Genomic DNA, 24,766 nt, shown 5'->3' on the forward strand with positions numbered 1-24,766 from the left:
TTCAACGAAGTGTGTGTGTGGGGGGTAAATCACTGCCCCCACACATTTTAGTCTATTCTGAAAGCAATGGTAAAGACAAGGATATTGGATATTTTCTATTTATTTGTTAATTTTTCTTTAATTTTTGCTCTTTTTTTTTAAACCTAGAATAATTAATTTCCGTTACCCTGTCATTTATTTTTTTTAGCGAAATGCTTTGTGTTATACTTAAAAAGACAAATACATGTAAGTTAAATAAAAACGAAACGATGGCCTCTTATATTTTCTATTGAATAGCCTCGGCTTCTAGTAATAATTTTGGTTAAATCTCTACATGTACTTGCAAGTGAGGCTTTGTTTTTGTTTTTGACCTATTTATTGAATACGCAAACGAAAGCATATCATACGGGGAGAGAATCAGTTGAACTAAAAATAAATTAAAAAATTAAAATGAAAGACTTATCTACAACTGTTATAACACGTTAAAGTAAAGTGTTTGGGGACTTTTTCCTTTCAATAGTTTGAGAAAATATTTGACTGACGGCTATCACACAGCGCCTTTTTTCCAAGTCTATTACAAAGTCACTAATTGAATTCAGTGTGGACAAAACGGGTATTTGTTCTTGTTTCTAATGTCTCTGTAAAGCACTTTGAATCACCTTGTTGTTGAATTGTGCTATACAAATAAACTTGCCTTGCCTTGCCTTTAAAATAGCTTGGAGAGACATTACAGCAGCAATTTATAGTGTAAAATTAGTTTTGCTTTGTCCCGTGTCAGCACGGCACTACAGTGTGTCTACTCTCTGGCCACAGGGTGATGCTGCATCCCACACTGAGCAACCAGCTAGATGTTTTCAGTTTTTCCTTTTTAGGAGAGACGCTTAGACTGATAACATTACAGAGAAGATATTTTGGTTGCAATTAAAAGTAAAGTTAAGAGTCACGTGAGCCAACGAAACTGGATTTTCACTACAATCGTCTTTAAAATAAGACGTCTGTACTGAGAAAAAGATGTCTTGACGCATGCTCAATCATCCAGGTAAGTAAATCCCAAAAGGTAGATTCTGTTCATCTCGACGTAGCGTTTTCAATGGGAGAAACGTTTCATCACTCATCCAAGTGACTTATTCAGTTTCAGCTGACTGCAGGTTTCCCCAACCTTATAAACAGTACATGTTTGCACAATAACTGAAATCAGCGCCCACCGAATGAACAATGGGCTGTGAGGTCATTTCTTTGATCATTAATATGCAAATTGTCATGACCATTGATCAACAACCACTGATCAAGGCCCATTGGTCAAAGATCATGAGTACCATTCACAGAGAGTTGGGGAATGGCTGCAATCACAGCATTGTAAGATGGCAAAAGATATAACCTTAGGCCCCCTCCTTGACTCCCCATCCAGGATGTGCACATCCTCATCATTGAAAGTGTCCATTGGCCTGTAGGTGTAAATAGACTGCGGAGTCTTGCCCTGAAAAGTTAGCTCTTCTGTGTTGTGCCATCCACTTCGACAGAGGTTGTTTGGTTTCCCCGATATATATATATATATATATATATATATATATATATATATATATATATATATATCATTGCAATCCTACACCACAGTTTAAGACCAAAAATGTAATCTGAACTTTCAAGCATTGCAATTACTTCACTGACTCGACAACTTCTTTCTTGTCAGGCAGACCGAGTCATGGGATAGCCTCAGTTAAAAACAAAAACAAAACCCTGTGTGTTGCATACTTGTCACAAGCATTCATACAATCTCGGCTGGTGCTTAAACATTGATGAGACAACCTGTAAGTGTGTGTGTGCGCGCGCGCTGCTCCCTGAGGGATTTCAGCCCCCCTCACTAATCTGTTGTAGTTTCATTTTCAGATGAGTACAGAAACTGTCCCAGTTCAGAACCAGTTGTTAGAAAGTTTAGTTAGCAGGTGCCAATGAATGCCAATACACTGAACGGGACTTGCACTTAACAGCGTACACTATATTACTCTGTGTTGGGGGACATGCGCAGTGTGTTTTTTGGGTCAAAACAATTACTGAGAAAGATGCCTGCCACTACATTAGTGTTATCTTTGGAGACCTCTTTGGAGCAATAACATAAGTAAAATGAGATTTACCCTACAGCAAGAAACTCAAGGATGAAGCACAGGTATGCAACACAACTTTATTGAAACTCTTGAAGCAACATCCATTTACAAACAAGGAAATGGGAGCTTGTTGAACGTAAATGCCTTTTTTTGGAGCCAAAATTACAGAAAAGAACAGGGGAAAAAAAAAACAAAACAAAACAAAAAAACAACAACTCCCAGGGATTGGACCAGTGGCAGGTGTATTTTTTAAATACAAAAAAAATTAAAATAATTAAAAAAACATAACTTATGAAATCGTTCAAGTTTACAGGAAGATTGAGACACAGGGCATATGTAAATCATTGATTTACAGTTTAGCTTGCGTTTGAAACTTTAAATGACTTCCAAATATCAAAGCAGGCATTACTTTGATTTAAGAGATGGACGAGAGGGAAAGAAGAAAAAACAAAAACAATGGGCGTGAGTGAGATGGGGCAAATGCATTCTCGAATTCTGGATTTTCAGTGTGGTGCAAGTTAATCAGTCACAGTCATTATGAAAAGGCCTTTTCAGGATCGCATTGCTTGAGTGCTGCCTCTTGACACTCCTCTGGGTCCCTGACCAGCTCCACGTTTGTAGTTCTGCTGGTAACCGTCCTAACAAAGAAAAAACAAAAAGGAAAGGGATGTTTTAGAAATTGTAACAACAAAACAGCAACAAAGATCACGTACAGTTTGAACACTTCTTTCATACCCTCTGATAATTCCCATTTGAGTAATCCCGAGGTGTGCTGTACTGAGTTTGTCCATATCCCGAGTTTGGAGAGTTGGCGAAAGGAGCACGATAACCATCGTAGCCACCTGGAAACACAAAGACACAAATTAGAATTAATGCATGAGAAACTCATGCTACCAAATACAAATGTGTAATAAAAGAGAACGTCCTGGTCGTGGAACACTGGACCAGCTCTTTATCCTCTCCAGGATACTTGAGGGTGCATGGGAGTTTGCCCAACCAGTCTACATGTGTTTTGTGGACTTGGAGAAGGCATTCGACCGTGTCCCTCGGGGTGTCCTGTGGGAGGTGTTGCGGGAATATGGGGTGTCTGGCCCATTGCTACGGGCCATTCGATCCCTATACAACCGTTGCAAGAGCTTGGTTGGCATTGCCGGCAATAAGTTGGACTCGTTCCCGGTGGGTGATGGGCTCCGCCAGGGCTGCCCTTTGTCTCCGGTTCTGTTCATAATTTTTATGGACAGAATTTCTAGGCGCAGCCAAGTGGCGGAGGACTTTCGCTTTGGTGGCCTCAGAATCTCATCTCTGATTTTTGCAGATGATGTGGTTCTGTTGGCTTCATCGGGTGAGGGCCTCCAGCTCGCACTGGAACGGTTCGCAGCCGAGTGTGAAGCAGCGGGAATGAGGATCAGCACCTCCAAATCTGAGGCCATGGTTCTCAGCCGGAAAAGGGTGGAGTGCCCACTCCGGGTCGGGGATGAGTTCCTGCCCCAAGTGGAGGAGTTCAAGTATCTCGGGGTCTTGTTCGCGAGTGATGGGAGAAGGGAGCCGGAGATCGACAGACGGATTGGGGCTGCAGCTGCAGTAATGCGGACGCTGCACCGGTCCGTCGTGGTGAAGAGGGAGCCGAGTGTAAAAGCGAAGCTCTCAATTTACCGGTCGATCTACGTCCCTACCCTCACCTATGGCCACGAGCTGTGGGTAGTGACCGAAAGAACGAGATCGCGGATACAAGCGGCAGAAATGAGCTTCCTCCGAAGGGTGGCTGGCCTCTCCCTTAGAGATAGGGTGAGAAGTTCGGCCATCCGGGAGGGGCTCAGAGTAGAGCAGCTGCTGCTCCACATCGAAAGGAGCCAGCTGAGGTGGTTCGGGCATCTGACAAGGATGCCCCCTGGGCGCCTCCTGGGTGAGGTGTTCCAGGCATGTCCCACCGGGAGGAGGCCCCGGGGCAGACCCAGGACACGCTGGAGAGATTATATCTCTCGGCTGGCCTGGGAACGCCTTGGTATTCCTCCGGATAAGCTGGAGGAGGTGGCTGGGGAGAGGGAGGTCTGGGCCTCTTTGCTTAGGCTGCTGCCCCCGCGACCCGGCCCCGGATAAAGATGGATGGATGGATGGAAAATAAAATAAAATAAAGAAATGAACAAATAAATTACATATTCAGTCTTGTTTCAAAGTGAAACCACTAACTTACAGCTGAGGGTGTTATCATACCTCGGAAACCATTTGATGAGCCTCTGTATCCATTGATCATGCCCCGGGCGTTGCGAGGTCCACCACGAGACATACCTCTGCTGTTATAGAAGGACTGAGCCTGCCTGCCAAAGCCTGGACCCTGCTGGGAAGGCTGTTGATGGCCTCCAGGTTGGTCTTGGGAATGGAAGGCACCAACTACTAAAAAATAAACCAAGATAGCAAGGGGTCCAAAACACAATAACTCAGTCTGTAGTTGAACAAGAACATGCATTTAAATAAAGTTTAACTGCAGTGACGCCTCTAGGAAGGGAAAAAGGAAAAAAAAAAAAAAAAAATAGACAGGAAAACTTAAGTTGCGAAGATAAAATTTAAAGTCTGCCCACCAGATTGCAGCTGTTCTGGCTGCATCTCCGTCTGCTCCACTGGATGCTGTGGCTGGCTGCTAAAGGCCTGGTTATTGTAGCTCTGATACTGGCTGGCCTGGTTCAAAGCCTCAGCCTCATTAGCTGGTGGGACTGGAGCATTAAGGTTGAACACCTGAGGGATAAACAAAACCCACATTGTTATGAAGCCAAAAATCAGAGGAAAGGTCACATGGTTATTAGGAGTAAAGTCCACTGCCACCCATTTCCTGATTTCAACTGTTCTGCTATAAACGTATTTTAAACGCAATGTGATAAGGTCACTTCAGGACTCAAAACAAACAAACAAAAAAAAAAGTAAGTCATTAATGAACTTCTGTTGTGACTCCAGTGGTGAAGAGCACTCTGTGCTCCAAACAGCTGGTTTATCCACATGATGCGCTTGATGCTCCAGATTTCAGTAAAATTTTTTCTTTAATCACACTCCAAGCATGGAAGGGGAACAGCTGCACGATGCACGAGAACTGTGAATGCTACAACACCACAACTGAGGGTATCCAACCACGTTCCACACATGCATGCTAAAAAGCAGCTTGTTTGTTGTATTTGGCTGAACAGCGTGAAAAGTTGACAAGTGTGTGAATGTTTAACAAAATTAGAGGACCAAAGATATGGAAAACAGTGCATGTGTGGAATACATGAAACAAAGCAGAACCCCACATGGAGTAAACCCTGAAATTGCCATAAAGAACAACATGGTTTTAACACAGGCTATTTTATGACATGAGAAGCAGTTCATATTTATACCTCCAAAAACAAAAAAAATCAAAAGGAAGCAAAGCCTTACTGTCTGCATGGACTGGAATGGTGCTGCGTTGACATTGATGCCACCACTGTGAGGAGCTTTGGAAACAGGCTGGAACACCGGCGTCTGTGAGGCTGGAGGGAGAACTGTAGAGGGTGGAGGCTGCTCCGACAAAGACATGGAGGGCTGTTGAGCAGGGAAGGCATAATACACATCACATTAAAAACGGTCAGCAAAATTTCACATGACTGCAATGAGCACTTCCCCACCTTTCAATGGAAAAACTACTCCATATATAAAGAGTTTAAAAATTAAAACTTTACTGAAGTCCCACCACAGTTTACCTGGATGGGGTCAATGGATTCTGCTGAGGGTCGAGGATCTGGTGTGTGTGAGGTCTGATACATAGGTGGTGGTGTTGGAGATATGATTGGAACCTGTAAACAGTAGGAGTAGAAATTACACCCATTCTCCATACAATTTCTAACAGCATGTTTGCTTATATTTAAGTACTTACTTGTGTGGGCTCAGGTTGAACAGGAACAGAGTTGGGTTGTGATAGCCGGGTCTCAGGATGAACTAAGACAATTTAAACATTGTCAGACCTGACATAACTTAAAACAAATAAAATAAAGACTGTTTCTCTTTGGTACAACATACCTGGAGGACACCCCATCTGTGGCACCTCCATGTTTTGGGCAGGTTTCATGGGCTGCGCCGATACAATGGCTGGGTCAATAGGCTGTCCATCGAACTCCAACATGGAGTCCTGAGAATAGAGGTAATTAGTACCAAGTTACAACATCCAAACACAAACAGCAGTGCTTTCAACTAAATCCACACCTGCATGAAGTTGTACGTCCCCTGCATCTGCGCCATTAAGTCTTGCACCACCTGCTTCCTGGCCATGGGGTCAGTAGGAGGCACAGGAGACGTCAAGTTCATTGGGTGGGTATCCAGGGCAACAGGGGGCGCTGCAGGCTGCACAGGCTGCTGCTGCGGTTGCTGCTGTTGTAAGGCAGCAACTGCCTGATAGTGGAAGGGGGAGAGGACAAGTGAGTGAGAAATGCACTGAACGAGAACCACTGAAAAGTGGTTTAATGTTCATGAAAAGTTGTATGCATTCGTATTCACATCAGGATTAGTAAACCAAGACATCACAGATTAAGACCAAAAATGTAATCTGAGCTTTCCAGCATTGCAATTACTTCATTGACTCGACAACTTCTTTCTTGTCAGGCAGACCGAGTCATGGGATATCCTCAGTTAAAAACAAAACCTTGTGTGTTGCACACTTGTCACAAGCATTCATACCATCTCAGGGTGGCGCTCAAACATAGATGTGACAACCTGTAAGTAGACAAAGCCAGAGTATATATATAGAAATGCCCCGGATGTGAAAAAGATTTACTGCTCCCTGAGGGATCCCCCCCTCACTAATCGTTTCATTTTCAGATGAGTACAGAGAAATTGTCCCAGTTGAGAACCAGTTCTTAGAAAGTTCTGTTAGCAGGTGCCAATGAATGCCAATACACTGAGCAGGACTCGCAGGGGGGAAAAAGCCTGGAAATGATAACGACTTCTATCCTGAATCATAGTTGGTTAATCAAGTCTTTAATGAAAAATAACTGGCTTCAGGATTAGCACACAAACTCAAATAAGTAAAAAGGAGTTAAACTGTTAGCCACGTACTGCCTAGAGCAGAATCAAAAGCTCCACAGAGCTCTATAGGTAACTGCATACTGAACCATTTAGCAAACAGGTTACACCACATTTCTTCAGCTGCACTTAAAGAGAAGTGTGGCTGCTGTCATCACAACCACCACTCCTTGAGTTTAGCAAAACATGTGATAGACTGGATTTAAAAAAATAAATAAAAAATAAAACTTCAAGTGTTGCCTAAATCTTCTTCAATATTTATCCCCAAATTTTCAAGTTTTTGAAATAAATAAAAGTACAGAAAGATTACCCTCTAATGAGAGAATGAAAATGTTAGTTTCTGCGATAGCAGCAGCCGCTAGTTGTTTTTTTCTTCTCTACAAATTTCTGTTTCATGGTCATGTTGCTGATGTTTTGAAACAGCTTCAGAAGCCAGAATTTACAAAAACACTGAATTAATAAAGACTGTACAAAAAAAAAAAAAAAAAAAAAAAAAAAAAAAAACTCTTGGAGATTTAAGTACAAGCAGAAGATGTATTTTCTTTCAAAACATATTTAATTACTACTACTAGCTTTGAGTTAGCTCATTAATTTTCAAATCTACTTCATAATTACATCATACCTCCGTTTCTCGGGTCCACTCGTCTCCCTGTTCCTTCTCACTGCCGCTGTATGTGCCATCTGGAATGAACTGTCTGTTTACAAACTGGAAGTAATAAAGCAAACATCAGCACAAAGATGAAAATATAATAAGCTCCCCAGATTTTGATGGAAGAGAAAAACTTGCTCTCACCTCTGTTGTTTCCACTGCAATGGGCTCTGTGAATTCCTCAATTATTTCAGTGTCTGTAAAGAGGAAAAATTATTCAGTGAATGCTGTGATGACTTCTTTATTGCTGGATTATGTTAGGACTTTTTAAGTGGTAAGACATCAGAAAGTGGTCAAGACCTGGATCGGCAGTCTGCTCTTCTGCTTCTGACGATTCAGCTACTACTGCAGGTGCTGTAGCAGCAGCTGGCTCTTCCTCTTCTTCTTCCTCCTCACACACTCCATTTTGGTGAGATGGAATCCGGTCAAAGTACCCACTCAGCAGAACCTGGTCCAAAGTCTCCTTCAGTGCCTTGTCTAGCAGAGGGGGTGACAAAAAAAATAAAATAAAATTCAGCATTTCAACAGAAACTCAAACCATCAAAGCATGCATTGAGCTGCCACGGGAATAACAAAGTGTCAGTATTAGGACCTTTGGATCAATAGATGACTTAACAGGAAGTGTTTCTGATACACTAAGGAGAGCTTAACAAGCTAAACTCCAAACGAGATGTAACAATACTGAGTTTCAATTAAATAAAAACTGAGCAGTGATGCAAGCTTTACATCCCACACTAAACCTGAACTTCCACTTTTTAAAAAAGATAAATGTGCAAATTTGAGGAATTTCATCAGTAAAAAGACCACACATTTAGTGACTGCAGCCTCAAAATGTTTTCCCCCTGCATCTTCCACAGGAATCAAAGCCAAAGATCAGTGTTTTTATTATTACTTTCAGAACTGCCTCTGAATGAGACATTGTTGTCTAGCTAAAGGTTAAAATGGCTTTACAAAACAAACAATGTTTTTAATCACGATGTAGATGGTGGTGGATGCATAGTAGGCAAATGCACACATTAACTGAACTGTTCTACAAAGAAAAGAACACAAGCTAATAGTTTCTAAATGCGAATCCCTTTAAAAGGTTGATTCATGTAGTAGAAAATGGCATTAGTACTCCAGCTTTCCTCAGTTGGACACAGTAGGGCTCTGGTAATTTTCCAAGTCCAACTTTCAAAACTGTTGAATTCAGTGCTACTCCACCTTTAATCTCTACAACACCACATACAGACTAAGCCTACAAACATTTGCAATAAAAATAATAATTAAAAAAAAAAAAAAAAAAGATGATTCCCTGCAGCTCAGTTTTTAGTACCAAAGCCACATTAATTAACACCACCACGAACCACTTTGCTGAGCAATATTGTAAACAGATTTTTATGACAGTAGTAGGATTTAGCTTCCCCCTACCCTACTTCAATATGAAAAAATAATAAATAATAATAATAATAATAATAATAATAATAATAATAACAACAACAACAACAACACACAACAGCATTGGCTTTATACATATACAGTCATATTCTTCAGGTACAACAGCATCAAAAATAGCACAATATTTCCTATAAATATGTATCTATTCATATACATGTTTAGCCAATTATCCAATTCTGCGTCATGTGGTGGGCTGGAGCCTCTCCCAGATGTCAGATGAGAAGCAGGGTACACTGTGGCATGGTCACCAGCCCACTGCAGGGCTAACACAGAGAGACAACCATTCATGCTCACAATCACACCTCTGGCCAATTTATAATATACTAATTTATTTAACAGACATGTCTTTGGACTCTGTGAGAATGCCAGAGGACTGAGAACCTAGATAAGCTCACAGAGAACAAACAAATACTGCACAGAAAGGCCAATACAAGTATCCCTAGTATTGTTGTAAAACAGCCTCCAAATGGGATTTTTGGCACACATAAATATGAGGGAACTTACAGTCTTAAGTTGCTTTAAATCTATGAACTAAAAAGTATGGCAATGTGAAGACTGATGTAAGTTTTAAAAAAAAATAAAAATAAAAAAAAATCTAAGCCCATACAATGGAAACAATTTTGGTAAGAGCTTACTGATTGGATTATAAATCCAAACATGATTTATAATTTTCTTGAAAATGGTAGAAAACCTTCAAGATGATTCATGCATTTATGCTTTTGGATCTTCAGCCAAAGCAGCCCAGTATCTTTTCTTTCTCTGCCTTATGCTTTAGGTGAAAAAGTCTGCTGTCACTTTGATTAATCTCACCCTGACTCTCTGAATGAGACCTCTGACTGACAGGAAAGGGTTGAAAGGTGTCACAGTGAACTGGGTCACCAGTATCCTAATGTGGCTCTAAAAATCTGACTAGTGGAACCACAGGCGACAGGGCTGCTGGCACCCTGCCCTACTGCTGAGTCAGGATAAGCCCACAGCTCTCAGCCCCCTAGCTGAATGCAGTAGTGCGAGGCTTCAGGTCAGATCGCTGAGAATGCAGTAATGCCAATAGCCCCAAGCCTTGATTATTCACATTGCTGCATTAACAAAAACACTACATGCACATGTCATTAATGTATTAAGACTGACTTACAACCGGAGTAACTTTTGACCAGGCGCATTGATTTGGGATCTCCAGATTCGGACAACTACTCCCAAAGTATGCGACAGATTACTTATGACCAGCTTCAGTGTGATAAAAAGCTTACAGATGACTGTTGTGTCACCATCCATCTGATAAAATGTCCTGCCAACAATTTTCAGTGCCAGCTGGGCATCTAAATAAAGCCAATTTGTCTTGAATAATGACGCCCCTTAATTCTGCAATAAATTTTAGCAAGGCTGCAATTACATTATTTCAAGTATTATTTTACTTGACATTATCTTTGATAAGCTGAACTGCTTGTCTATAAAAAACTAAAAGGAGAAATAAAATGCTTTAGCTAATTGGCCAAAGCAATAGAGAAACTAAGAAACTGAATAATACACCAGAGTTGATTACTACGAAAATGAGTTAAAATTTGGCTTACATGTTGTTCCAACCACAGCCTTGTCCTTCCCTTCCAGCAGGTCCCAGAGGTGAACAGATGCATCTTCATACTGATCAGCGAGCCTGCACAGATAAAAATAAGCGCTTAAAATCAGCTTTTTATGGGGAAAAAGAAAACACAAAACCCACAACTAGGCACAAGTTTTCTGTATCATTGCCTTAGACAAACCTGATGTTTTGGTCACGTTCTGGCCCCACTAGCTTGTAGAACTCATCAAAAACTGCAAGGTCTGCATCTGTCAGCAGTGGTGAGCCACCAACTCCCTGCTTCAGGTCCTGCCGCACAGTTTCATCACCCAGCCGATCAAGGATGAACTGCAGCTCCAGAACCGTCTTCAGCCTTCTTTGCTCAGCTTCCTCCCGCTGCAGCTGCTCCCTCCTTGCAGACTTCTTCACTACTTTCTGGATCTGAGGATAATGAGTATGAGCCACAAAAGATCAAGTTATTACAATCCAGGGTGTACACATCTTTGATGAACATTTCTAGAAAATTAAAACTCAACCTTACATCTTGTCCCAATGTGACAAATGTCTTTTGCAACTCTCGGGCAAATTCCAAGTTATTCATGACTTCCTGGTACTTGGAGAGGGCTTCCTAAAAAGATGAAGGAACAGATGTTTCACAAGTTTTACATTCCTTTTAAAAATGATTTTGGTTTCCAAGTACCCACCAGCTGGTCCTGATTAAGACCCTCCCCTTTATTCTTCCTGACTTCATAATCATCCAGTTTGCTCTGTAACAAGATGCAAAAATGCAACAAACAGTTTAAAGATTAACCACAATGTAGACAACTGGTTATTGTCAGAAATTCAGTTTAGTCAAGCAGACCTGGAACAAACCGGTCAATAGTCCTCACCTTTTTCTTCTCCATGTTGCGCACCTTCTTTTCAATAACAACAAGAACTTGCTTCAAAACTTCAGACTGTCCACCAAGTGCAAGATTGCCCATTGACCCTGGAGCGGATCCCACATCTGGGCTGGCAGACTGCACCGTCCTGTTTGCATTCATTGCTGAGGGCATCTAGGAATTGAAAGTATAACAGTTCAGCTTTTGGTGACAAAAATATTTTCATGTACTCAAAAAACAGAAAGAAAAAAAAAAGTATAGTGGAAAATACTCAAAACTATCTGTGGACCACAGGGAACCGTGTCATTGTTTTGCTTCAGCTAAAGATAACTTTTATTAATGACTAACCTGAAAATCATCTTAGGTTAAATTATTAATTTCACTCAAAACCTTCAAAAAGGACACACCAAATAGATCCTCTTAGGCAGGATCACTGCAGATAATTTTCTACATCAATAAGAATTACATAGATTCAGCCACAGCAGGCCCCTGACTCAGCATTTAGTGCCACAGCAGATTTAGGCTTCATGTTACCTTAAAAACAACATCATATAAATAATTCGAATTAATTTCAAGCAGCAAAATACACAGATTTTAAGTGGTAGATAGTTTTTTACAATATAAACATGATGACTTGACTGGAAGTTGTAATAAGCAGATATCCAGAGTTAATATATTAATAACTGATAAAAAAACAACAACAAACAAAACTGGGAATAAAGTATCAGAATATGACGAGTAAAGAAGCTGCAGATTTGGATTTATTTTTGCACTGTGCTTCACAATTTCGACTGAATTCTTTGAGAAAACTGTTGCTATCAGTCCCTATACTACATGAGATACCGTCATGTGCATGCTAAGGTGGGTCTGGATGTACTAATTGCTGGATGGGTATATTTGAGAGGTTAACTGAAAGCTTTATTAAGTTTTCCTTGTGCGTACTCTGGAGAGACAGCGAACTATTCTGCTTAGAATGTAAAGCTCCTGATGTATATTCTTGACACTTAAGTTCGTAAATGAAACAGTCAACTATACTATACACGAAAATAAATATGGTCACTGGTGAATAACATAACTAGAGCAACTGGCCCAAATAACACAGCAGACCTAATATATTTTTTTTAACATGATGTATTATAGCTGTAATTTAAGTGACAGTGAAGTTAGCTATAGTTTTGTAACAGTAAGTGTTCAAGACAAAAACCCTAGGCCTTAAAACTATTCTCTAATAGCATCTGGCTAACTTTAATCCAAACTGCGCAGCCTTGAGAGAGATCATTTTTCTAACCCCGCACTTATATAGCTTCCTCAGACCTCGGGCTGTAAATCTATACCACTCGCTAGCAAGTCTGAGCCTCCTCGGCAGTACGGCCAGCTTGCAGATCTCATCTCTTCGATTTGGTAAAATGGCCTTGGCCGCACTACCGTTAGCACACACCACTGACTTAGCATCTGATAGCTACAGCAGCGCGTGCTAGCCACAAGCCGGCCGCCGGGAGACCCGTTGCCTCGATACAGCGGCTCCCGAATGACCCACCTTGCTGTTTTATATCCACAGGGGAGCTCGGCAGCGAAAAGTACGAAAAGGCCAAGTTGTTATTATTGTTGTGTTGCTTTATTTTTCTCTTGCACTCTTGTGTGGGATCCGCCCCGCCGGCCTCACCGACAACTGAGACGGTTCGAAAGAAGAAGAAACTCTTTATAAAGGCGAAGGTCCGTTTTTAGCTATCTTAGATATGCCTGAATATATATACGCGGAAAAATCACGAAAAAAAATATTTTTATTTAACGCAAACAATTAAAAAAGTCAGACTTTACCAGTAAGAAATCAATAATTAATCACTTAAATAAATGGAAAGTTATAAGCCAATTAAACGTTTGCAGTTTCTATTTGTGATCAGGCATAATTGTCTCCAGCCTCCAGACAGAAAATCTGCACAATCATTAGCTTTGATTAGGCTATCATATCTTTCCCTGTGCCTCGTACAGTTTATCCACTGCTACTCTGAGCACCACCTCACACCTGCTCTACAATCTTTTATAGCAGCAGTTCAAAGTTATATAGATCATGTAAGTGTGCATTTAAATATGTAAGATGGCCTGTAAGACCCCTAAGAGTTCAGAAGTTTCACTTGAGTTTATATATATATATATATATATATGTATATGTGTGTGTGTTTATACTTTCTCTCTGTACTCAAGCTTTGCATGTAATTAATTTTGCCAAAAAACAAACAAAACAAACAAAAAAGGACACAATATACAAATTTAAAAGTAACATACTACTTTCCTTAATTGCATGTTTTAAGGTCAGTAGTATACAAAAGTCTTGGACCATCCCTAGGAAAGCTTCAACAACCCTGAGAATCAACATTTGTATATAATGACTTTAAACTGACTGGCTGACTTTATACTGACTGGTCCCTTGGAGGCCAATCCATAACTAATACTCTTTACTTGTGTGTTTTTTCTGTCCAGGTATGCTTTTACTGTATTGGCACGTGTTTGGGATTATTGCCATGCTAAAAACTGAAGCCATTATCAATCAGACACTTACCAGATGGTATTGCATGGTGTCTTAAAATTTGTCTGTACTTTTCTGCTTTGCAAATTTCATCAATTTTGACAGTATCTTCAACTGCACTGGCTGAAGAGCCATGTCATCTACACTGTGTTTTGCAGATGACTGTAGACACTCACTGTTGTACCTCTATCCTGACTTCCTTTATACAAACTGATAACGATTTGAGATTCATGACTCCATACGGCCTGTTACCACTGATTTTCAGTCCAATTCTTGTGTAATTTGGGATACCTTTTCTTCTTGTTCCCCTTCCTTGGGAATAGCTTCTTGACAGCTACCATTCCAGTGAAATAATTTCTAAGCACATACGTTTTAAATAATGTTCATATGCTGTGGACAGTTCTTTTGGCCTGCCACTTATTTATCCTCCACTTGTTCAGTTTCCTCAGATTTTTTTAAGGGCACACCATACCAAGATATACCAGGTCTCTTTGGGAATCACCTTGATAGTGCAAAAATTCTACATTACGCCTGTGAGTTATTTTTGGTATTTTTCATAGATTCAACTAAACGGGAAAAAATAATGTGCTAGGTGTCTGTTATATGTATACACAACAATGGTCCTTGAGTTAGGTGCCTTTTTATGCTTGAATGATGCATGGTTAAATAACAAATGGCTTAACAAAAAACTAACAAAAAAAAAGCCCAAATCAAAACATTACAAAAAAATCCTCTGAAAATGGTGAGGTACAAGGACTGGACTGAACATAAGTGAAAAAGTAGCCAATGTCCAACTAAAAACGTGGCCCAGCAGCATGCTTTGGAGACTTAAACTTAATACTGGCAGCTAGCTAGAGAGCTATGATGGATATAACAACAGGCATGATATGTTTGTGTTATATTTTCAAGAACTTAAAATTAGAAATCATCTTAAAAAACAATCCTGAGGAATTGTTTGAGAACATTTACAGCCTCATTGTGATGGACTGGTGACCTGTCCAGGGTGTACCCTGCCAAAGCTGGGATAGGCTTCTGTCCTCTGTGACCCTAGATTGAATAAGTGGATGAAAATAGACAGATGGAATCTCCTGCACCTCTTTTGTCATGATTCCAAGGTCTAAAACCTGCAATGCAGTTTTTTATATGAAAAAAAGTATTTAAGTTAATATCTCTATTTTACTTTTATCCATTTTAGAATAATAAGTGTCTAGTTCTACAAGCACCTAAACAAATAGATTTTAACAAATGTAACAACGATCTTACAGGGTTGACATGTTCAACCAAAGATAGTTTTTAGTTACTTATCACCAGGTGGCAGTAAAGGTCAATATATGATCAACAAATATTGATGCTGGACTGAAGTGAAAGTTTCACTCTTCCCTTACATGGAAATATGTTGACCAGTTTTTAATAAATGTAATTACTCAGACTTCAAATCTTTAAAAATGTAGTTTTTTATTTATAAATGAGGATAAAGGACTCACGCTAACAGACAAATGGACTTGATTAACAGAATTAAAAAAACAACAACAACTGCTTCTGGATTTTATTTTTTTTATTTTACTTTACACAATTTCCATGTAAGTTACATACCAGCTTGCCAGTCAAGCTTACCAGGAGACTATTGAAAAGAATGTGTAGCCAGCTTTCTGTTGTTTTGCCAAATACAGGAAGCAGTTAACATGTCTGCACAGCTTTTTGATTGCAATGTTCCACTAAAAGTGTTTTCTTTTAGGATAATAGTGATTATGGGAGGATCCCAAGGGTAAATGAAGCTCCCTTTCAGTGACTCATTTCCGCAGCCTGCTATATTTCAATCGAACAACGACTGTCCAGCTTTTCTAGTAGAATTCTAGGGTGGGTCCTCATCTGACCTCTGACCTTTACAACAAAACTTTTTAGGTTAAAGGCACAACTCAGTGCTTTGTGGTGCCAGTAAACAATAAAACATTTCTAGACCTTTTGCTGTTTAGGAGGGGTGTGCTAAACCAGAGCTAGATATCATTTCACTTTAGATTGGACAGGAAGTAGTCGTTTTTACTGATACTGTTCCAGAGTTTGCACAATCGTAGAGTCAACACCATGTCCATAGTCTTTTACTTCAGGAAATTTTCCTGCAAGCACTTTCAATATTTTGTTTCTTGGGAAATAAATTCCCATTCTTTGCTGAATGACTAGCTTCTGTATGATTTTACTGTTTGCTTAGCAGCAATGTTTTTTTCCCCCCGACATTCCACACTGCTTTCAACTCCATAATGCTCTCAGTACAAAACAGGCAAAACAGGAAGTTGGACATGCACTTCCCTAAAGGTTGTCTACACTCTTAACTGTTTGCTCCCCAACTTGTACCCCAGAGAGGAATAAAAGCTGAAAATAGCAAACCACATTTCGCATAAAAGGTCACTATTGCCCTTATTTTAAATGCTATAAAGTTCAAAGCATGAAGTGTGAAAATCCCCCGCCTTTCAGTTTTATTACAGAGGTAGGGTGACACATGGATGTCAGATCTACAGTAATGTGCACCTCCTTTCTGGTGGCGTTTAAGAAGCGTTAAAACAGAGATATGGGTTTTACCACCCAGTCACAACAGCCTCGAGTTGTGTATGAGAATACTTTCTCCTATCACCCCGAGCCATCTGGAGTCTAGCAGTCTATCTGGGAAACCATGAGAAGGGTGCCATCGTGCATGTAGAGGAGTAGGAAGTGAATGCAATGTGCACCAACCCTTCAGGAAAGCTTCGTCTCTGCATGCCAGTTTGAACATCCTCTGGGCTCTCTCAGTCAGCTCCACAGGAAGTAGTGGATGACTTGTGTCATGCCAGTACTGATTTTGTCTTCTCTCTTGTGTTTCTCATCTGTCATGAATTTGTTCATGTGCTTTGTGTTAATGCCACGTGGCATTCTGGAAGGATTCAAATATTATCACTACACATGTATCCATGGGTAGTATTGATTGTGAGCTTCAAAACCTCCTTTGTTTAATTGTCTCAGAGAGGAGAAAGTTAAAATACCAAAAACTAAAAAGACTATTACAAACCTCCCCTCCTAAATGACACAATGCAAGCACTGACTGAAACTGTTGATCTTTGGCACCGTAAATTGGCACTCAGTCAATAAAACTTTAGCTGTTTAATTCATTATTTGATTATTTTACATCATTGAAAGCTCAAGAATAGTTTCTTGGCTGACTGCATGTAAAGACTGTTTATGACAAGAAAGAATGAACTTTAAATTTTAATATTAAACTATATGGATGGGAACTTTTCAAAGTACCAAAGAAATATTAATTAAACCATATGTGCAAATCATTTCATTACAATGCCAAAGGAAAATTGCATTGTGCTGTTGTTGTTCATATGGATTCAGCAGGGATACTTACTTGATCCCCTGCTGAATTTGTATGTTTGCTCACTTCCAAAGATATGATCAGTATCTAATTTTTATGGTAGCTTTATTTTAATGGAGAGAGACAGAATATCGACCAAACATCCAGAAAGAAAGAAAAACATGACTTAATACTTGGTGGAGAAATTCTTGTTGCAAACATCACTAAGATATTTCTTGTAGTTAGTCAGGTTTGCACACATCTCAAGAGGATTTTTGGCCCACTAGTCTTTACATAAACTCTCTAAATACTTTAGGTTTCTTTGCTGCTGCTTAGAAACGTTAAACTTCAGGTCTTTCCACAGAAGTCTTACAGGATTGAGGCCTGGAGACTAGCTAGAGCACTCGAAGATGTTAACATGCTTCTTCTTTAGCCACTCCTTCGTTACCTTGGCGATATCTTTGGGTCATTGTCATGCTGGAAGACCCATCCACAGCATATCTTCAGCGTTCTGGCTGAAGAAAGGAAGTTCTTGTCCAAGATTTTATAGTACATGCTCCCATACATTTGCTCCTCAATACAGTGAAGTTGTCTTGTACCCTTAGCATAAAAATAAACCCAATGCATAATGTTTCCACCTCCATGCCTGACTGTAACGATGGTGTTCTTTGGGTCATGCTCACTTCTCTTCCTACAAACATGGCTGGCGGACTTGATGCCAAAGAGCTTGATTTTGGTTTCATTTGACCACAGCTCTTTCTCCCAAGACTTCTCTTGCGGGTGAAAGTTTTCAATCCATTATAGTGTAGTGTGTTGACAATGGTGTTCTGACTGTGGTCCCGACTTGCTTCAGATCATTAACAAGCTCCTCACATGTAGTTTTTGGCTGATCCACAACCTTTATCATGATCATCCTTACCCCTTGAGGCAAGATCTTGCATGGAGCTCCAGATCGATGCTCATTTTATATTTCTTCCATTTCCGAATAATCACATCAACAGTTGTTATCTACTCACCAAGCTTCTTGCTGATGGTCTTGTGGCTCATTTCAGCCTAATGCAGGTCTAAATTTTTGGCCCTGATATCCTTTGCCAGATTTTTGGTCTTGGAATGGAAAAAAATGATTCAGTGGATAGTTGTGCTTTGTATACATAATAAGTTGAGATCAGGAGTATCTGTAATTGATTGACTGATTGTAGCTTATGTGCCACATGGCACATGTGGATTTTTGTTCTATATTCTGTCTCTCTATCAAAATGAAACTACCACAAACATTAGAGACTGTTCATTTCTTTGTAAGTGAGCAAACTTACAAACTCTACAGGGGATAAAATAATGATTTCCTGCACTGCATATAAGCAAGAGGGTTTAACTGCATGACATTTTTATTTAGTGAAGATTAAAGTCACTATACTCAAAATGGTCCCTTCATTGTGTTATTGTGTTGTACAAAATCTGAACGTGTTTCTCATCTGAAGGATTTGTAGTTTGAGTTTTATCTCTGTCAAACTGCTCTGTTTTCTGCGTAGCTGGCACACAACAGCCATGCTCACCTTGCTCCTGGGCTTTCTCAGCTTGGTATCAATCCAGTGAGTCTACTCAGCTCTAAAACTGTGTGGCCCAAGGATGCTTTCAGCCTTCATCTTAGAGTTCGCCTGTGATCTTTTTCTGTTACATTTGGCTGCGGAGCTGATTCTGGGTGCTGGAGTTTAGGTGCTTTATCTTCCCTGTCCAGTCAGACTGCTGTCGGTGTCCCTCCCTCTTACAGGCAGCCCTGAGGCACTGGCAGGAGATAAGAGAAGGGCCCACAGCAGCTCTGGTTTGAAAAGGAAAAGCCATGAGGACACCAACTATGTAGAAATATCAATGCATTCATTCCCCAAAGAGGCAGCTTTCACAAGCTCTTTCTTTTGGATTATTTCTAAGCATAGCTTAATCACATCTTCCTCCAGCTTCACGATTTCTCTGAGCTTTGTGTGAAGAATCAGCAAGTACACATATGAGGGTTTTACCCTCAACATAATCGTTAAAACGTCAGATGGAAATATTAACATTAAAGTAATTACTAGTGAGTTAACTGGTGGATGGACTGCTACTTATATAGTACTTCATACAAGCACTTTTTTGTGCTTTTTCCACACTTTTCAAAAGCAACTTCGGGTTCAGGATCTTGCCCAAGGATAATCTGGCACGCAAACCGGAGCAGCCAGGGCTCAAACCAATTAGTAGGTGACCTGCTGTACCTCCTAAACTACAGCCACGCCAATTAACCTTAAAATTATTAGTTTAGAAGATATGTGATGCAAAGTTATTGCTCAAAGTGTCTGAAAATACTCTCGTGCATAATCAGTGATCTAAGATTACATTACAGAGAAGTTATGCAACAAAAATAATAAATAAAAAATAAAAAGTAAGGGACTTCCCTGATTGTCTGAAAAGGCCCTGGCAACCATGTTTACAGCTGTGTGTTTATGTAGGACCTCTAAAATGTAAAATCACAATTCAGGAAGTAAAATGAAGTCCTTGGAATTTGCTTCTAAGTATAATATAATAAATCCACTGAATTCAAGTTCACATTACTTAACGCAGTGATAACCATCATCGTCTGAACCCTGACAGAAAGTGACCGTCAAAACCTTTTAGAACTGGCAACACCTGGGGCATAATTATGAGAGAAAACACAAATACTCCTCCCCAAAGAATTAGAGCGTGCCACTCTTTATCTTTCGTCTTATCTGCACTCTGGCGAAGCAAAGCATAATAATCATTAGCCTCAGTCACGACCCACCCCATGCCTGACAGAGCAAGGCCGTGTTAAGCTGTCGCTTTAAGACCGATTTCCCCCCATTGTCAAACAGTCGTGAGCAGGAAGAGGAAAACGAAAGCACAGCCTGACAAGCGAGAGAGAGGGGGTGTGAGGAGGGGAAGGGGGTGTGGGAGGGGGGTGTATTTAAAACACGATGCTGCTGCTACTGCACAATAACGGTGCCCGCTGCTTCATGTGGAGTCGCGCGCCTGTGAAAAGGCACGCACGGACACGGAGAGCCACGCAAGTGACCTTCTGATCGCATCAGACGGCGTGTGCATTTTAATAAAAGAGCGGAGAGGCAGCAAAGTCCCTGCGGGGTGAGGAGTCACACTTGGAAGAAAAGACGCGAAGTCTCTCCGCGGGTCACTGCCTCAGGAAATGATGACAGTGTCCTCCATCACGGCTTAGCCGCTTAAAGCGAACACTTCGCGTCTTGCGGCCATTTCGTCTGGACTCAGCTGCCTTCGATTGAACACGTTTGAAAGCCTGACGCGAGCTGCTGGTGGTGCTGGTGGTGCCTCGGAGGGGGAGCAGGTGCAGCGCCCGCACGCAGCTTCGCTTCGCGGGTCCCCACTGAGCTTGCTGGCCGGTGACTTCAAAATCTAATCTGGTGGACCAGGCTGGACATCATCTTTGAAGAATGACATCCACTATAGAGAGGAAGACGCTGGAGGCCAGCGAGTAAGTAGCAATGAATGATGTTTAAATAATGTCATTTCTGATTCATGTAAAAGTATCCGTGACGCATCAGCACTCACGGGACAGCCACAACTCTCCGGTGAGACAGCTCCAGAGAGCTGGTAGCATAAGGTCTGAAGTATCCTGCTGTTAGATTAAAAATGGCAAAGTTTAAGAACAGAGTGATGTGTTAATGTTAATGTGAATAATAACAAAATGAAGGTCCTGCGAGGAAAAAGTGGAGCGCTAAGGCACTCCTAGCGTAAATCGACATTTAAAAAAAACAAACAATGTTGTGTGTGACATACTTTTTATTAGTTAGCGGTTTAATATCCAATGGCTCCCTCAGGTGGATGGGAATAAAACACATCTGTGCACACAGCTCCAGCTCAGATATACATGTGGTTGTGTAGCACTTATTAGATACAACACAGTGTGAATATTGATGCAGAACACTAACTGTGCCTTTGGATCAGGAAATGTTTGGTTTATTTGCATAATAATAGCAAAATATCAACAGGTTACCAACAAGTATGTGTCAGAGCTAGAACAGTTCTTTTCCAGTATTTGATTCATCAGTTAGCAGAACGTTTGAGAGATCTGCATGTTACATTGACTAACTAACCAATCACACAACTGAGGGAAACCTTTGCAGATTAACTGATGAAGGAAACAAAAATTTGATGCAGCCCTAAATCCTTATTGCTTTTTTTTTTTTTCCCCCAGGGAACCAGTGGATGAGGTCCTCCAGATGCCTCCATCTCTGCTGACATGCGGTGGATGTCAGCAGAGCATTGGTGACAGATTCTTCCTGAAGGCCATCGAGCAGTACTGGCACGAGGACTGCCTGAGCTGCGATCTGTGTGGCTGTCGGTTGGGAGAGGTGGGTCGTCGGCTCTACTACAAGCTGGGAAGGAAACTGTGTCGGAGAGATTACCTCAGGTTGGTTCAGTTGGTAGTGATATTATGAATTAATCAATTAGGTCGTCTAAATGAGGTCTGGTCAACATGTTAAAATGTCCTAGCATGGAGCTTAAAGCCATAAGCATCAACATTAAACCAAAGTAGACTGAGGATATTGAAGTCTACATGTAGTAGAATATATTGATGTTCGCCCTTTTAGTTAAGAAAAAGATGCACTTTTTGAGATGCACTAGTATGTATATCTTTTATCACACCTTAAAGGCTCATGGAGAAACACTTTGGGCAAGTATAGAAATTTCTAACCTCTTTCCTGCTGTAACTTTTTTATTGACGAAAGTGCGGACAAGTTGAAATAGATTCAGGAGAAGAAGGCAGGTCTCTGTTAAAGAACTGATAAAATTTGATATGATATGTAGCTGTGTGGTGCACAGCCATATCAGGTAAACACATTTACCTAAGATAAGATCAGGAGGAGATACAAAATCAGGCAGACCCACTGGTGTACTCCTAATACGTAATGTGCTCTCAAATATGTAGTATCAATCAGTGGCAGAACCTGTATGATTGGACCTGGCTTGTGAATGCTCTGTATCACCACTATAAAGGTATGTGTTGCTTTGATGACGATGCATTTCCACTTTATGGTGAAAAATATGGACCGAAAGTAAAGCAGATCAGTACAACCTATCTGTAAAATAAACAAACAAGAAGCAGGTAATGCAATGCTTCGATACTTCCGCACCATTTCCCAGAAATTCAGCTCTGATCCATTTATTATTGCTAATAATTGCTAAAAATCGTGGGTGTTTGTGTGACATTTTCAGCTTCTGAAGTTGAGCAGGATAGAAAAAGTCTGTGAAGCACTGGTGGTTTCTAACAGCTCAATCCCTCAGGCTCAGGGGAAAGATCCAGAGTACCTTAATGGAGATACTGTCAGTCTCTCTTACAGCTTCACATCATTAAGAGCGAGTAAATGTTTTCCATCTTCCTCCCAGTAACATGTTGATGTCCTCTCATCCACTCAGGCTTTTTGGCCAGGACGGTCTCTGCGCCTCCTGTGAAAAGAGGATCCGAGCGTTTGAGATGACGATGCGTGTGCGGGACAAGGTTTACCATCTGGAGTGCTTCAAGTGCGCTGCCTGCCAGAAGCACTTCTGCGTGGGTGATCGTTACCTTCTCATCAACTCAGACATTGTGTGCGAGCAGGACATCTTTGAGTGGACCAAGCTCAACAACAATAATATGGTTTAGGAGGATGTCTTCTTCCCCCTTGATTCAAAGGGAATGGACTACTGATAGACATTTTATATTTAAAATGCAGGCTTTATAATGCATTTGAAATCAATATGGAATCATTAAAAAAAAGCAAACGAGGGGCTCTGCACGTCTCCCTGATGGGGACTAATGAAGACTGCACCAGCAATAACTGAGAGCTTTTTTTATTGAAGGCAAAAAATAAATGCTCCAATACTGACAATGTTTAAAAATGCAATATTGGTCATTTGTTGTACACTGGAACAAAAACAAGATAAAAAAAAAAATTTGTCCAGTTTCTTGCAGTCTTTACACTGAGCAGATCAGCAGTTTGTCTTTTATGGATTTGTAATTTCTTAATACTTTCCCAGCGCTAATTATTTTTGAACTTTGTTAAAAGAATGCGTCTCTCTCTAAATCTAAACATACATTAACTGAATGCTTATTAATTGTAACTGTAATATGTTAAAGCAGTGGTTGTCAGGCTTTATTTTGCATGCCTCCAGTAAGAAGCTGAGAAGAGATCAACCACCTTATCACTTCCACCAACATATATTTCTTCGTATTTTTATGAAAAATTAACGAAACAAGCATTGAAGCTGAATTTAAATCAAATTCAAGTCATCATTATAGCGCTCCACTTCATTCATTCAACTTAAGTTGATATTTTTCCACATACAACCAAGGTCCACTTCACAGTTTGTGAAACAATCTCTTAAAGTCATTGTTTGCCTGTGGACAAATTTAAAATGCTCGAACGGCCTGCTGCACTGGCTGATTCACTAGAAATTAGGTGGAATGAATGAAGTGGATATGTGCCAGGTGAATGCTGTGTCTGTACATCTATGATCGTTTCTGAAAGTTTACAAGAAAATTTGTGAGAATTTATTAGGAAATTACAGACCTGTAATTAAAGCATTACCTGATTTTCAAATTATAAATGAAAAACAACATCCACTTATTTAAAAAAAAAAAAAAAAAAAAAAAAAAAGAGGGTCTGATCAGAATGATTATGTATTACCGGGGTGAACCGGTGGCGCCCTCTAGTGGTCAAGGAACCCATGCAATTCTTGTTTTACTGACTTTTCAGAGGTTTTGCATGCGTCTTTTGTAATTTTACCTATTCTCTGGACATCCATTCAAGACTTTTTGTATATTAACCTTGAATTTATTTAATAAATGACAATTCAGAGCAATACTGATAATCTTTGGGTGTCTTCCTGGCAGTCACAAAGAAAAAGTCAAACAGCTTGTGAGATCGTGATGCAGATACAATTTGTAACACGTTATTTACCAGAATAACAGCAAATAATGCGTTAATTATGGTCAAGATAATCTCTTTATGCTCCGAACAGGAATGGCAAATCAGAGTTGGAATATATACTGCACATTGGTCACAGCAACAGTAAAACAAACATGCTAGGAAGTTATCTAGAATGTAAACACAAGAAGCAGAGATTTGAAGTACCACTTAGTACCACTTTGACCAACAGACAACATGAAAACCAGCTTCATCTGTGTCGTTTGCATCCTGATAGGTTAAGTGAGTCATGACTATAACTGCTTAAAAATAAAACGCAAACATTAAACTATAATCACCTTGAGTAATAGATGTTAAGTTAATGTATTT

General features: G+C 40.3%; 2 protein-coding genes across 3 annotated transcripts; one reads left to right on the forward strand and one right to left on the reverse strand.

Moving 5' to 3' along the window:
- Positions 1 to 2,144: 2,144 nt before the first annotated feature.
- Positions 2,145 to 13,319, reverse strand: caprin1b (cell cycle associated protein 1b). 2 transcript variants are annotated; one of them, XM_086299039.1, is made up of 18 exons: positions 13,160 to 13,319; positions 11,632 to 11,796; positions 11,446 to 11,508; positions 11,283 to 11,369; positions 10,944 to 11,182; positions 10,755 to 10,837; positions 8,050 to 8,226; positions 7,894 to 7,946; positions 7,723 to 7,806; positions 6,285 to 6,470; positions 6,102 to 6,210; positions 5,959 to 6,020; positions 5,786 to 5,878; positions 5,484 to 5,627; positions 4,658 to 4,811; positions 4,293 to 4,469; positions 2,817 to 2,923; positions 2,145 to 2,719 (listed from the first exon to the last, which is right to left on the reverse strand). In XM_086299039.1, exons 2-18 carry the CDS (start codon positions 11,794 to 11,796, stop codon positions 2,633 to 2,635), a joined length of 2,070 nt encoding a protein of 689 aa, XP_086155165.1. In that variant the 5' UTR covers positions 13,160 to 13,319; the 3' UTR covers positions 2,145 to 2,632. The 2 variants fall into 2 exon arrangements, with proteins under 2 accessions (XP_086155165.1, XP_086155163.1); XM_086299037.1 differs by having other exon boundaries at positions 4,293 to 4,472.
- A 7,106-nt stretch (positions 13,320 to 20,425) lies between these two features.
- lmo2 (LIM domain only 2 (rhombotin-like 1)) lies at positions 20,426 to 24,354 on the forward strand. Its single transcript, XM_086299040.1, has 3 exons — positions 20,426 to 20,961; positions 21,685 to 21,900; positions 22,908 to 24,354. Exons 1-3 carry the CDS (start codon positions 20,921 to 20,923, stop codon positions 23,131 to 23,133), a joined length of 483 nt encoding a protein of 160 aa, XP_086155166.1. The 5' UTR covers positions 20,426 to 20,920; the 3' UTR covers positions 23,134 to 24,354.
- The last annotated feature ends 412 nt before the right edge of the window (positions 24,355 to 24,766 follow it).

Source organism: Aulonocara sp. 'chitande type north' Nkhata Bay, linkage group LG7, assembly GCF_057382095.1.
Source record: "Aulonocara sp. 'chitande type north' Nkhata Bay isolate Kocher_YH1m ecotype deep benthic linkage group LG7, A_spYH_male_GT1.1, whole genome shotgun sequence".
NCBI classification, from domain to species: domain Eukaryota; kingdom Metazoa; phylum Chordata; class Actinopteri; order Cichliformes; family Cichlidae; genus Aulonocara; species Aulonocara sp. 'chitande type north' Nkhata Bay.

Excerpts from the sequence above, each read along its gene's own strand:
- lmo2 (XM_086299040.1), top strand. The coding sequence starts at position 20,921 with ATGACATCCACTATAGAGAGGAAGACGCTGGAGGCCAGCGA. Across the intron at positions 20,962-21,684 it reads AAGACGCTGGAGGCCAGCGA|GGAACCAGTGGATGAGGTCC; the intron begins GTAAGTAGCAAT and ends TTTTTCCCCCAG. Across the intron at positions 21,901-22,907 it reads TGTCGGAGAGATTACCTCAG|GCTTTTTGGCCAGGACGGTC; the intron begins GTTGGTTCAGTT and ends TCATCCACTCAG.
- caprin1b (XM_086299037.1), bottom strand. The coding sequence starts at position 11,796 with ATGCCCTCAGCAATGAATGCAAACAGGACGGTGCAGTCTGCCAGCCCA. Across the intron at positions 6,471-7,722 it reads AGTGGACCCGAGAAACGGAG|GCAGTTGCTGCCTTACAACA; the intron begins GTATGATGTAAT and ends TTCCACTATCAG. Across the intron at positions 6,211-6,284 it reads GGACGTACAACTTCATGCAG|GACTCCATGTTGGAGTTCGA; the intron begins GTGTGGATTTAG and ends CTCTATTCTCAG.